Below are 13,898 nucleotides of genomic sequence, written 5' to 3' on the forward strand. Positions count from 1 at the left end.
AACATCTTAGAGAAGAGAATGTGGGATTGACCAAGACACAGGAGAGGACTGGGCAGAGTTTGAATAAAATGGTTCCACAAAATATACAGTGGATGTAAAGTCATATAGCGCATGTCTAAGTGAATTTGTCATTCAATGAGACACACAATTTAAAATAGGTCTTTAAAATACGTAAGGGGACCGAATTGGTAATTACACAGCATAAACATAATACAATTTAAAAATAAGAAAGATAAAAAGCGGGATCGAAGCAAATCGAAGGAGAGGTTTTAAAGGTAAGAGATGCTTTGTCGGGAAAAATTTAATAAGACGCAACTTTCTTAAAGGATGTGTCTCTCCCTGAATGGCCCAAAGAATTCCCTCACCCCCATTCTTCTGAGTGAACAAAAGTGAGGCATGCGATCTAATTTCCGGAGAATGGTAGTCATGAAGATCTAGGATTGCTGCGATTGCTTTAGAACTGAATTATGAAGAAACGCTGGGCAGCCGAAGAACAGAAGCCAACCTGATAAAAGATGGCAGACCCGAACAATGGGAAAACATGGAGGATTTTTAGTCAGACTCATGGCGGAAGCAGGTTGAAAGCCTTCAGCTGGTATTGAAGATTATTTCACGAAGGCGATTAAATTCAATTATTGAACCAGCAGGTTCAAAGTTAAATTGAAGTTGAACTCTATCGCATAATCAACGAGAAACTGTTAAGGTGCCATAATGACCCACTATCCTCCCTCCTGCCCCTTGCGTGTTGACCCAATGTATCAATGTACATTGACTCAATGTCAATCACTGACTCAATGTACAATGTATTTGTACTTCACAATGCATCCTGCAGAAGGTGCTTCTAAGCACCTGTATTCCTGTGACGGACACAAATGGATCCAGAGAACAGTATGACTCTGTTGTGAAAAACGCTGAGTGCTATGTGTCAAGAATGAACACCTCAGCTACACAAATCCGGGCCTGCTGCTGACTGCCTTTTGGGTCCATGAAGTATTTATTCACCTGAAACGCTTTGTGTACATACAGCTGCCGAAATCATCCATCTTGGCTGAAAAAGAGATGTGGGAACACCCCTAAACAAATGAAACTGTCCTTCTAACTATTCACTCTCACCATCCATAATATTATCTGCAGCGTTTTGTGCTATTGTGGAAAAGCCACACCACTTCCAATCACAACACACAAGAAACGGGCTGCAGTAAATGGATTTTTCCTAAAGGCAGCTCCCTGTTGCATCAGCACATTTGCAGAGGTAATTTTAGCGCGAGTTGACTTTCCAAGCTTCCTTGGGGGATGGAGAAGTAGGTATTGTAAGCCAGGTTAACGTCAGTCACAATGTAGAAATAAATCCATTTGTGAATATGCAGATTAGCCACAATAAATGCTTCTTTAGGAACGTGATGCTTCCAACTTACTTGATATAGTAGGGCACTTTGTTCGGCGAGATGGCTCTCTCCCAGGGACCCTGGACAGAAGCTGAAGGAAAAAAAAAAAAAGGCAAGGAGGTCAAGTTCACCACAAACAGGAAAGACAACATTAATCTCCAGAATTACAATTTTACACTGATATTGGTCTGTTTGCTCAGTTGCCCATGAAGACAGGACGGATTAACCTGCTGTTCTGAAGTTTCTGTCCTAATCTAAGTGAAATTGAACTCATTCAGGCACAAAGATAAATGCAAAGGAAAAAAAAAAACAAACAACTCCGTTCCAGCGCTAAACCTATAGAACAGATAAGAAACTGAATGAGTCGCTGACGGATTTTCTCTTACGTGTCTCCATTGGGTGCTTTTCTTATAACACTTCGTGTTGCTGCTTCTCACTATCTTTTACTATTTGATTGACTGGGTTTTATTAGTTTAACAACTCAAACGTCCCTGCGTGATACAGTTACATTTTAAGTTCTTAAAGCTAAAAGACTACACTTCTCATTCTCATATGCTTGTTTTCGTCTTTGTTTGCTTTAAACAGGATCCAATTTCATCGACCAATAATATGCTTAATTGGTGCCACAAAACATCAGCCAACCAGCATGATCTTATTGGAAAAAAACAACCCAAAGTCAGAGAATGGCACCCGATACCAGAGTGTAATAAAACTTTTGTGATGAATGATGAATCCTGTAGGTGAAATTAAATTTCACATACTGGGAATTTGTTTTATAACGACCTTATTGTGTATTAGTCTGATCAATCATCTTTAAATTGTATTTTAAGTGCTTAAATTATCATTGGGGGGTGGGGGGGGTTCCTTTCCCAAAGGCGAGCTCTGAGAACACCTTTTACATAGAGTTTGATCCGACGGGTGTTTCTTTCCTTAAGACAACATAATCATGTTAGGATAAACTACACCATTTCCTCAACACTAAAATCCTCCCCCAGAATGGAGCTTTTATAAAACTGGAGGTTTTTTTTTTTAATTTTTTTAATGTTTATTTTATTATTTTTGAGACAGAGAGAGACAGAGCATGAATGGGGGAGGGGCAGAGAGAGAGGGAGACACAGAATCGGAAGCAGACTCCAGGCTCTGAGCCATCAGCCCAGAGCCCCACGCGGGGCTCGAACTCACGGACCGCGAGATCGTGACCTGAGCGGAAGTCGGACGCTTAACCAACTGAGCCACCCAGGCGCCCCAAAACTGGAGTTTTAAGAGAGAAAGAATATCATCACGAGTACACATATAAGAAGCTGATTAACATCTAGCGATTGTATGCGGATGTCCATTTCCCCCTGAATTTTCATCCTGCTTATAATTTGCAGCATAGCTGATGCTGACCATTATTTCCTCCTCTGAAAAGCTTCCTTCTAAATTAGCCTCACAGTAAATTCACGCCGCAGTATATTGAGATGTAAGAAAATGTAAAAGCTAATATATCCTTGACTACACTGTATAATATGAAAGAACAGCGCCTAATAAAAGTTAACTTCACCCACTGCCAGACAATTTAAGGGTAATGAAACCACAGATTCTTTGTTTTATAGAGAGTAATAGATGGATTGAATCACCCAACCTTCAACCAGACATTCTGCTTGGTACCTTGGTGATACGTCATTTAAAAGATACAGGATGTGGATTTGTATTTAGCTGCTAATTAAGCCTTTTCATTCTGGTGGACAGGTTTTTACCATGGGGGGCGGGGAGGAGACCTTTATCTGCCATTTCGGAAGTGGTCCCTCGCATGCAATCTCACTCAGTAGTTCTTTTTCTATTCTTACCCCCTCTGCCTTTCTCATTATCTGCCCTACTCTCCTTTGGTTCGTTTTTCTTCTCTAGGATACAGCTCTCTCGCCCTGATAAGGTGATAAAGGAAGATCTGATCTAAGAACTTACGCCGGACACCCTGACCTACCTGGGGAGAGTCTGATGTTATGGAAACCTAAAAACCTAAGCTCTCTTTCTAGGAGGAAACGGGGTAGAGAGCCAGAAATCCCAGCTCTTGTCTGCTCAGCATACCCACCCCAGCTCTCACTGACTGTATCGCCAAGCCTGTGAACGCCTGACTCGAGAAACAAGGGCTTTTCTTTCCTTAAAGGTGTCTATGGGCTGAACCTGACCATTTCTGTCATTGTTCCTTCCTTTCCAGTTCTTTATCTTTTTAATGGTCCCCAAATTAATTCCGATTGGGAGGATGCTGTGGATGTCCTCTGATAGCAGAAGAGTCCATTTGGATTTTCTGGAATATCTCTCAGAGACAAGTGTGCTTGGAGAGGTCTACTGGTTGCCTGGGTGGCTCACGGAGGCTCTTCCAGAGCAGGGCTCTCATGGAGCTAACTCCAAGCAGAAAATCGAGCCGGAGACAGAGGAAAAGCAATAATGACCAGCTGAGCTCATGGCTGGCCCTCCACTGAATATCTATAGTTGACTTTGCATTCTTAAGCATTAAAAGGAGAAAAAAAAACAATCAAATGCCGGAGGAGTACTTAGGATATGCTTAAACTAAACAGGTGAAAGATGTAAAAAGAATATTCCAAAAACATTCTAAGCTCCAGATCAACATGAAACTTGAAGCGTTTATCGCTGTAGTTCTCAACTGCCAATCTTTCATACAGAGCATGAAAATTTATGGACCTGAAACCGGATGTATAAACTGTTACTTTTTTAGTTTTTAAAATAAGAAGAGCCGTTTGTCTTTATGTGCAGCGATCAAATAAATCCAATGGTCAAGTTCAGTGAGTTTTCTGTGCCGAAAGATGTTTTCCCCGCTTTGACTCACAGTTTACAAACGCACGTAGCAACTGCTTTGCAGTCATCATTAGAAACCCTCCAATCTCCTACCTAAAAAAATGTCCTTGATGCAAAAAAACGGGGGGAAAATGACAATGGCTTTCCCCCATTCCTTCTGTGCCCCGTCACCACCACAGACAAACACACTGGAACTGCTTGCTTTGGAAATAACACACAGTCCGGCGAAGGTTCTACGTGATTAGATTCAGGGCTCCTTCTCGAGAGACTGTTCAAAGGTTGTGGGCAATTTCGCTTGGGGCTGCCAGATGGTTCTGGTATTGCATATATTCAAAAGTTGATCAAATATATGGTAACCCTTGTACGTGTGTCCCCAAATTATCATTTCATTTCTTGCAGGAGTGCCGACACCAAGGACTGCTGTTTCTTATCTCAGTGTGCCAGGGGAAGCTTGTCACTGCACACAAAGCTAGCCTCCGTAATAGACACACGCATCTCTTATGCGTGATGTGTCCATTTTTTAGTAGCCCATCAAAAGCAGATTTATTGGCAAATAGTTTTTCTAAGGCACTGTGCTGTCCTCTGGCATTTTCTTATACAGATGTTCCTCTAACCGCTATGTGTAAATCCAAGGCGGCTTTGGGATTCAGATTCTTGAGTGCAAAAATCATCCATTATCTTACGGCACCAGCACCAGGGGGTATTGTCTCCTGAATTCAAATAGCAGGCTGCACGTGAGCTTATTCATTCCAAAACCAACCTGTGAATTTCCCCTCGCGTTACAGATGCAGTATGTTATTAAGAGCCAGAAAGGCTTCTACCTTCAAATGCTTTTCTTCCCTCGAGGTGACAGGATTCAATATTGTGCCCAAGGTGGTTTTGAAAATCACAGAATCACAGACGCCACACTATGGAGGCAAAGTTCTTATTTCGACCATGTTTTTAATGCATGACGAACAGAATGCGCGAAGCGACGCACCCTGGTGTTAAGCCGTATTTTAATCGACACAGGGGCCTAACCAGCAAATTAAAAAGAACACGAATGTTATTTAAACCGTGCCCAAGGGGCACTCTCCGGAATTCAGACCCAAATACGTTCATTCGTCTTTCTGCCGTTGTTAACGTTTTGTGGATTCGGTGCCTGATCGTGTAGTTCGGTCGGAAGAAAAGTGGGGGCAGGTTATACAAATCAATACTATAACCTGCATTGGAGACTAAATGGAGACCTCCCATATGGGGTTAAGAGAAAGGCGTAAAGGAAGACCACTAGCCACAGGCACTTGGCTTCCCAGAAGTGGGTCCGTTCCAGTAATGGTTTGATGGGCACAGTCTAGCAAGGAGATCTACTCTAGAGCAATGCTTCTCCATGTTTTTCTCCCGATGCCCCCATGGCCCCCTGCAAAGCATCTTATTTAGTTATTTTTTCCTCATCTTCCTCCCCCTGTCCCTGATGAAATTTTGACGTCACAGATATACTGTGTGTATCTGTGCTTTACGTAAAAAGGGTACGGTTTTTCATTCCCTAGGGACAAACGAATTTTTGTCCCTTTTGGGGCAGTGTTGCTCCCACTGAAAAGGCTTGATCTAGAAGGGGTGGCTGGGGGGTGGGGGGACAAAGGAAAACCTCTCCTGGGCCTGCCCCATGACCTCAAGTATGACGGTCATCATGACCTGTGAGGTGCTGCCATTTTCATTTTGCAAATGATCAGTTAAGGTCACATGGAATAGTGTGTCTAAGGTCCAAGTCATTAAGTATTAGACCCTAATGTGGGTTATTACTCAAGTCACATGATTCAGGAAAGGGAGAAAACAAACAGGCTGCGTGTCTACACACATACTGTGTGCTCCACACTGTGTGCTCCACACTGTATGTTTCTTAATGTAATCCTCCCAGATACCCAATGAGGCCACGCTATTCCATTATCACCCGTGAAGTAGGGGAGGCTCAGAAAAGGTCAGAAAACGGACTCAGTTCATGCGGCTAGTAAAGGGCGAATCCATGATTGCGACCAAGTCTGTCTAGTCTTTGAGTTTTATTTATTATCATCATCATCTTCTTCTTCTTCTACGTAGCCTTCATGCCCAGCACGGAGCTCAACATGGCGCTTGGACTCACAACCCTGAGACCAAGACGCGAGCTGAGATCGAGTCAGACATTTATTTAACCGACGGAGCCACCCAGGCACCCTCTTTGTGCGTTCTTTTATCATGTGTGGTATGTAACCGGTAGTCTAGAAATATTTGCCAAACAACTGCGTAAATGCATTCATCCTACACAAGAGTATAATGTCCTCTAGTCCAAGTTCTTTACGCTCTGATATCTAAATTTACCCTCTACATGATTTCCACCAGATGACTTTCCAGGGCTTGCTGGAACCACTTCACCGTCACCAGATCCTGGAAGGCCTCTTTTGAATTTCCTATAGTTTTAGTGATGATTAGAAAGAGCAGCCTTTTCCTCTGGTCAGAATCTTTCTCCCATCTGCATCCCAACAATCTGTCATCCCCACCGTGACTCCTGCTCTGCCACCAGCACAGAGCCCGACGTGGGGCTCGATCCCGTAAACCACGGGATCGTGACCGGAGCCGAAATCAAGAGCGGCATGCTTAAACAACTGAGCCACCCAGGGTGCTCCGAGACTTATTTTCATCCAAAAGGCAAAAATAGAGCCCCGGTTCCTAAGGAAACAAAGCAGTACTCATTACTCAGTCCATTTTTACAGCGTCCCCGCTACGTATGTACGAGGCGCTTGGCACAGTGCTGGCACAGGATGCGGTAAACAGACACAGTTCCTGCTACTTTGCATTTGAGTCTCTGAGGATATTTTTCAATGAACACATCTAACATTCCAGCATGAAAATCAATCGACTGCTGTCTAGTGAACACACACTATGGGCTTAGCCCCATACTCGGTATTTACAGGCAGGGCTGGAACAGGATGGGGTGGGGTGGAGGAAGAGGTCCTAACAGGTCCCGTGCCTTTAGGCACAGTCAAGTTGAGTAGAGTTTAGTAAAAGGGCTGGTCACAAAGGTCTGTGCAGGGTGTAGGGAGATCACAAGGGATAATGTTAATAAGAACAAGGAGCTGTTAGCATCCCTAGCTCTGAGGGACAAGGAGGGAGAGCCATTATTGGAGTAGAGTGTGAGTGGGAGGAAGAGGAAGCAGGAGCAGGAAAGGGAAAGGAGGAAGAGAGGAAGAGAGAGGGGGTGAGAGGGAGGGAGACAAGAGAAAGAGGAGAGAGAGAGGATAAGGGCCAGAGCCGTGGGAACCAGGACAATGGAAGCCATATTGCCGCAACGCCCCAGCAGCAAACACGGAGACAAGGATGTACGTTGAGGTAGTTTGGGCTGTAATTCAAGGAAGCCCCGGTGCAGGAGCTGGTAAAGGATGCGGGACTGCTTTGGGGACCCGGGGTCCCCCTGTAGGTGAGGACTTCAGCCCAGAAGACACTCCAGAGTTGTCCCCCTCCGGCCGCCTCTAGGTGAGCGGCGAAGGAAGTGGAGTATTTATTTACTACTGCTTGAGGGCTACTCCTGGAGTATGGAGGGGGGAGCTCATTACCTCTCTGGCCTGCCACTTGGGCTTCGTGAGCAAGTTCCTATGGACAGAGAAAGCCTTGAAGGCAGAGTCACAGGTGTGTGTAGTTGGAAGGCTAGGTTCGGTGTGCCTGGGCCCGGTGGGTTGCAGAGGGCACATGAGCAGGGCCCTGACAACTAATGCTACAGAAGATATGTGCTAAGAATGACCGAGTAGAAAGAGAGGAGAAGTCTGGGGTCCTGTGACTATATAGTCACTATTCCAGCAGGCCCCAGGCTCTGAGCTGTCAGCAGAGAACCTGAGGCGGGGCTCAGGCTCACTAACTGACATCACGACCTGAGCCAAAGTTGGATGCTTAACCGACTGAGCCACCCAAGCACCCCTCTCTGGATTTCTATATGAGAACGTTATACAGCCCTGCTTGGGATGAGCCTCTGTTATTTGAGTTTTCCGTTTCGCGTGGCCAATCCTGCTTCTGACCCAGTCACTCCCACCCGTGCAGACCATCTGTGTCTGCTCACATCATTCCTGGCTCCCATTTTAAATGGCCGAACAGCATTCCGTTAATGGCTGTACCGTGATTTATTGAAGAAATCCCCTCTTTGGGAAAATTTAGATTGTTTCCAGTTTTTCACTATTGTAAGTAAGGCTGCAATGAACATCTCTGCAGATAAATCTTTGCACACAGTTTCGTCAATTTTGTTAAGCAGAATTCCTCGAAATGTATTTATTTCATTGAAGGCTATGAACATGTTAAAGGCATTTTATACAAATTACACTCCTGCCAGCAGGAGTCTTTCTTTATTGATCCAGGTAGAAAGGGAAAAATCCATTTTCTGCTGGTCAATGGCAGTTAGTCGGTATAATTCTTAAGGCACATTAGATATACTGCCTGATACGGATTATTTGAGAATAGGCCTCTCGCACCCCTTCACTCCATGATAGACTGTAGACTTTTTGAGTTCAGGGAGGCACTCAGCTCATCGGCTTTCTGTCTCAAAGCCCAGCCCAGCATCTTGAGACATAAGTGGATCAAGGAGAAAGTGGCTAGAACAGAGATTCCGGACGAATAGATTTAATTCCTGACTCCACCATCACTCCCTGATCTCAAGCAAGCCTTGTTTTGTCCCTGAGCTTTATTTATTTTATATGAAAAATAGGCATAATGATATCTCCCTTGCAGAAATACCGTCAGGATAAAATGAGAAAATGGATATGAAATTGCTTTGCAAAATGTTAATTACCATACAAATAATGTTTATAATCACATACCTGTGGGATGTTGTCTGAATGACAGTAATTCTAGAATTAATCTCCCTGCCTCAACCAAGCAGCAGTTGTCTTCACCCCTTGCATCCACTCCTAACTACTAGTAATGTGCCTCACACAGGATCAAGTGTGGTGGACAGAGATGCCTTTGAACACTAACTGCCTGGGCCGATGGGACATCGTTCCATCTCTTTGCCTAGACCAATGGCACCTGCCCAACAGACCCTTCATTCTTGGGTAGACCGTGTGTCCATTATTCATCAGCATGGATGATGAATCGATTAGTCCCTATTTGATACAATGGGAAAGAGAAGGCCAGAGAATGTTCTACAATCAGAGGATTATGCTGACAAAAAGATAAGAACAGTGTTCTATGGAATGGAGGCAGGAGGGTGGAGTTCAATAGGTTGTTGCTAGCTGAATGTGGCATCCACTCAAAGCGAGAAATCGCACATGACTCTCTCCTTCTAAGGGATAATTATGAGGCAACGGGGCGTTCCAGGGGCAGAAAAGATAAGCTGGAGGGCGAATTTCAGATCAATTACATATTTAGGTTAAAATATTTGGAAGGTGGCTCTTTTCACCGAAGCTCAGGTGAAAGGACAAGACTAAGCGTTAGATGGGAGCTGGAGCTATAAAGATGACTGGACTCCTGCAGGCAACGAGACTGTTAAAAGAAAACCGTACCCTGGGAAGTGGCCCATACTGGTGGCACCACTGAAAAAGCCTCCGAAGAAAAACGATACAGAAACGAGAACAAAGTAGGGTGAAGCATCAGAAAGACAGCCAGCCAGGTGGTGAGATATTGGGAGCACCAGTGGGTTCCAGGGCACTAAGGGGAGAGAAGAGGAAGGTGTATTTGGTCACGAGATCACTGGTGATCCCAAGAGGGCAATTGCACAAGAGCACTGAAGGTAAATGGAGAAGGTCATTACTCTCTCCTGTTCTGTAAACCAGCCCACTCCATTCACTTATTTATGGAATTTGCTCAGCGCCCCCGCTAAAACCTCAAATCACACGAAAAACTTATTTCCGCCTGTTTTCACTTCCTAAGGTCATAATCAAGATTATAGGACAGGGCTCAAGGTTTCATGTAGTTATCAATGCTGAATGTAGGTGTATGCGTCTATCATTTTTCCCCATTGGGATTGCTTTCTGTATGATTTCTATTTTCTTCTGATGGGACGCATATAGTCCCCGAAGCAAGAGTAAGTTTTCTGTCATTTAACCGAAAGGCCAAGTTAAATTTAACACCGTTGCAAACATTAAATTAAAATAAGAATAGCGCCGCATATGTCTGGATCATATATCAAAAGTAAAGATTCAATGAAAACTTTAAGATCACTTACTGAACTTTCAAAGATGGGCAGATTTTCCATAAAGATTTCAACAGCAGAGACAGATGGGCTACATTCCAGAGGGGAAGGTCACCAGAGTGATGAATGAGACCTCTAATGTCTGCCATAGCTGTGAAAATCTTTACGGCTAACTAAAATTCCTCACGAATAACAACCTGTAAATATTCTATGAGCTGTCAGGCAGGTAACACCGAGCTCGGAGACCAAAGCACACGGCGAACCGAATACCACGCCATGGGCTTTGCCGGCAGACTGCCACGTCATTTAGAGTATCAGGCTTACACGTGATCTGGGGAGTCAGGAGTTCCTACTAAACTACTTGCCGAGGCGCCTGAGTTGCAAAGACAAACATACCCAAGGGTTGCTGGCTTCACAGTCCTACAAAATCTCATAACCGATACTTGGTAGCGTTGCTCCTGAAAGAAAGGCTCCTTCCGACTGACTTACACGAAACTCCAAGAACCTCACTGTCATTATCAGGCCAGTGAGAAAGAAAGAAACCTAAGGCCAGCTACAGGAGGACAGGTGTTTATATCAATAGGGTCACGGGTGAGTTCCGCTCATGGAATTTCTGACTACTTCTGAACAGAAGTGCCCGACTGTGTTACCACAGAACTTTCCCCCCGGGGTAAAGGTGCCTACGGTCTCCAGGCCATCTGGGTTAAGCCAGGTTACTAACGAGTCACTGCGATATTGCCAGGTGCCTTTAGTGTCTCTCCAGATGTGCTTTTAAAAGACGGCAGGCAGTCAACACCATTTGCTGAATGCTCTCTGTGTGAAGGGTATTGTATTAGGCACCAGGGAAATTTCAAGGAATGTACAATTTGAAACCAAAGCCAGTAGGGAGCAGCTCGGATATTAAAAACCAAATGACTGTAGATGAGATGCACATCCATTTAGAAAGCAAAAGGGAGAAAGAGCTAAGGATATGATAAAAATTAAAGCCAAAAGGAAGGGGGAGAGATTCCGTTTTGATCCTAACGCTTTCCTGCGTTGTGAATCAATTAACCATCGGTGCTTCAGCCATAGCTTCATGGCAAGCTTCCCGGCCCCTTGACCTTGGGCTTAGCCATGTGACTTGCTTTGGCCAATGGGGCGTTAGCAGACATGCTATGAACACAGGCTTGTGCTCTTGTGCTCTGGGGATCTGCCAGGAGTACGTGCCCCAGGTGGCCTCTGATCCTTCGGTGGGTCTCCACACCCGACATATAGAGAAACAAGCCGAATGGAACTAGCAGCCTGGAGCTAAACCCAGACAACCTTCAACCTGCAGCCCGCAGCCAAACTTCCCAGTCGAACTTTAGATCATCTGAACCGCAGTTGACCCGTAGACCTATAAACACGAGAAGAGACACTTTCTATTCTCATATAGGAGGAAGGGAGGGGCAGCGGGAGGGGGAGAAAGAGAAGGAGGGGTGGCGGGGGGGGGAGAGAGGGAGGTAAAAGAACATCAAAGAGATGAAAGAGGACAAAAAGATTCCCAAGCGGAGGTCTCCCCGGGTCAGTAGCCACATCCTCCACCATCACCCCAAGATGAATGCAGGTTACCCACTTTAGTCTTTGCCGTAGACACAGGTGGTTGCCGCTCCCTAGTTCCTGGAACCCCTTCTCTGAAGCTGATAACCTGTAAGGGTTCCGAGTCTAAAAGGGAATGTGTTATTAAACTTGTCCAGTCTGTTTTCTCTGCTGTGAAAGAGAGACAGTAATACTCTTCATTCTAGAGGTTTGTTGTGAATATCACAGAGGTGAGCCCACAGAAAACGCTTCCTTCGTGCGAAGGGCCAAAAGGACTCCATTTTTTTGGATTCCTATCCCTATCCCTATCATCATCATCATTATCATCAGCAGCAGCAGCAGCATCATTAGCGTCGCGAGTCATCAGGGTATTTATCCCATGAACCAACTTTCCCGCCAGTGTGAAGAATCCTAGGGGAACCGGGCCAATGAGAGCCTGTGGTCCTAGAGCGAAAGTGACTGTTGACCGCTAAAGCGTGGGCCTGGGCAACAGCTCCAGCAAATAATCCCTCTCCCCCCCCCCCCCCCCCACCCCTTTCCGGCCTTTTTCTTCCCCTTCAAAAAATTTTATGCGGTTCTCAGAGGAGTACAGCGTGAGAGGAGACAAATCCTTTTGCCATTCTGATGCTGGTGTCACCCATGAAAGTCAACCGTGTGTCATTTTACGCTAGTAATTGTTTAGGAATTCAAAACAAATAGCTAAGTATTTTTAGAAAGACACAGAACAAGACATTTTCGTTTTAATTTCTATTTTTGGTTCTGAGTTTTAAATTTCATGTGACCAAACTTACTATCTTTTTTTTTTCATAACTAAATAAATAAACATGTGGCTGGTTCACGTTAGAGGAATTATCTGATCTTGTTGAAGACATAAGCCTTGTTGTCCTGTATTTTGCCCTAAGAGAGCAAGGGTTCTGGTGAGCTTTTGGGTTGGGCTCCAGGAGTAACTAAAGATTTGGTTCAAAACTTTCCCTCTTCCCCTGCCACCCTTTTAATACATGTATCTGTTCCAGACCTCCTGGACCGAATCTTTTGAATCAGTCCCTCTCCCTTGCTAGCTGGCCTCGGTCAAGGTCTGCAATAGAAGCTCTCGCTTTTTACCTTTTGAGAATAAATACCCCTGTCCTTAACTCACACCATAAACGAGCTCATTCCATTCTATTCCTCCTCTAAATTTTTCCTAGACATTTCCTGCTCAGATTTTCTCTTTCCAAGTCAAATTGTCCCCATGTTGACTAATCCTTCAATTATTCTCTCTTGTCTGCCTATTTCTAGCTCATTAAAACATTAGCACTCTCTAAAACCTATATTTATATTCATTATACATACATAAGAAATCCCTTTCTGGACAAAAGGGCTATAAGGAGGCTACATGTAAAATTGGAAAGGGGGATATTCATCATATCAGAATACATCTTGTGAACCTTGCTAAGTGAAAGCAATCAGGGGCCAAGCAATCAGAAGCATTGTTTGCTAGATTCCTCTCGGATGAAACATTCTCTACCTTGGATTTGCATGTAGCTTCAGAGACAATGTGCATTAACTCTAGTTGTGATATTGCGATTTGTGAGATATACATTGGCTCCCTGCCAATGCAGTTGAGCGGGAACTGCAGTTCCTGGCTCACAGTTCCCAAGACCCTTGGAATTTCCTGGGTGGAGAGCAATGAAGGTATCTCTTGTTACGTTAATGAGGTGACTTTTGGAAGGCACCAGAGGATGGGCCTCTGGTGATCCAACCTCTTCATTAGAGGGTTAGAACTTGCAGTCCCCACCTCTCCCCAGCTTCAGTCTTACTACACTCCTTGGTGTTCCTGAAACCCCACCACGCTTGCTCTCACATCAGCGTCTTTACATTTACTGTTTCCGCTGCCTGGAACCCTGTTTTGTCTCCCTCCCCACCCCAGTATGTGCCTGGTTTGTTTCCTCGCTTCTCTATCCAAATGCCACCCCCATGACCACCACATTTAAAGAGTTCCCCTCCCCAGGGTGCCTGGGTGGCTCAGTTGGTCGGGCGTCCGTCTCTTAATTTCAGCT

The 13,898-nt window shown here is 44.8% G+C and overlaps 1 protein-coding gene across 14 annotated transcripts in view; it reads right to left on the reverse strand.

Annotated features, from left to right (window-relative positions):
- The window catches only part of DMD (dystrophin), a 2,022,811-nt gene that overhangs the window by 204,766 nt on the left and 1,804,147 nt on the right, over window positions 1–13,898 (reverse strand). For all 14 annotated transcript variants that reach the window (XM_047843142.1, XM_047843144.1, XM_047843153.1 and 11 more), the window contains one exon: window positions 1,416–1,476. In XM_047843142.1, coding sequence (XP_047699098.1) covers window positions 1,416–1,476 — 61 coding nt within the window. The remainder of the gene's footprint in view (window positions 1–1,415; window positions 1,477–13,898) is intronic.

The sequence above is a fragment of the Prionailurus viverrinus genome, chromosome X, assembly GCF_022837055.1.
Source record: "Prionailurus viverrinus isolate Anna chromosome X, UM_Priviv_1.0, whole genome shotgun sequence".
Classification (NCBI taxonomy): domain Eukaryota; kingdom Metazoa; phylum Chordata; class Mammalia; order Carnivora; family Felidae; genus Prionailurus; species Prionailurus viverrinus.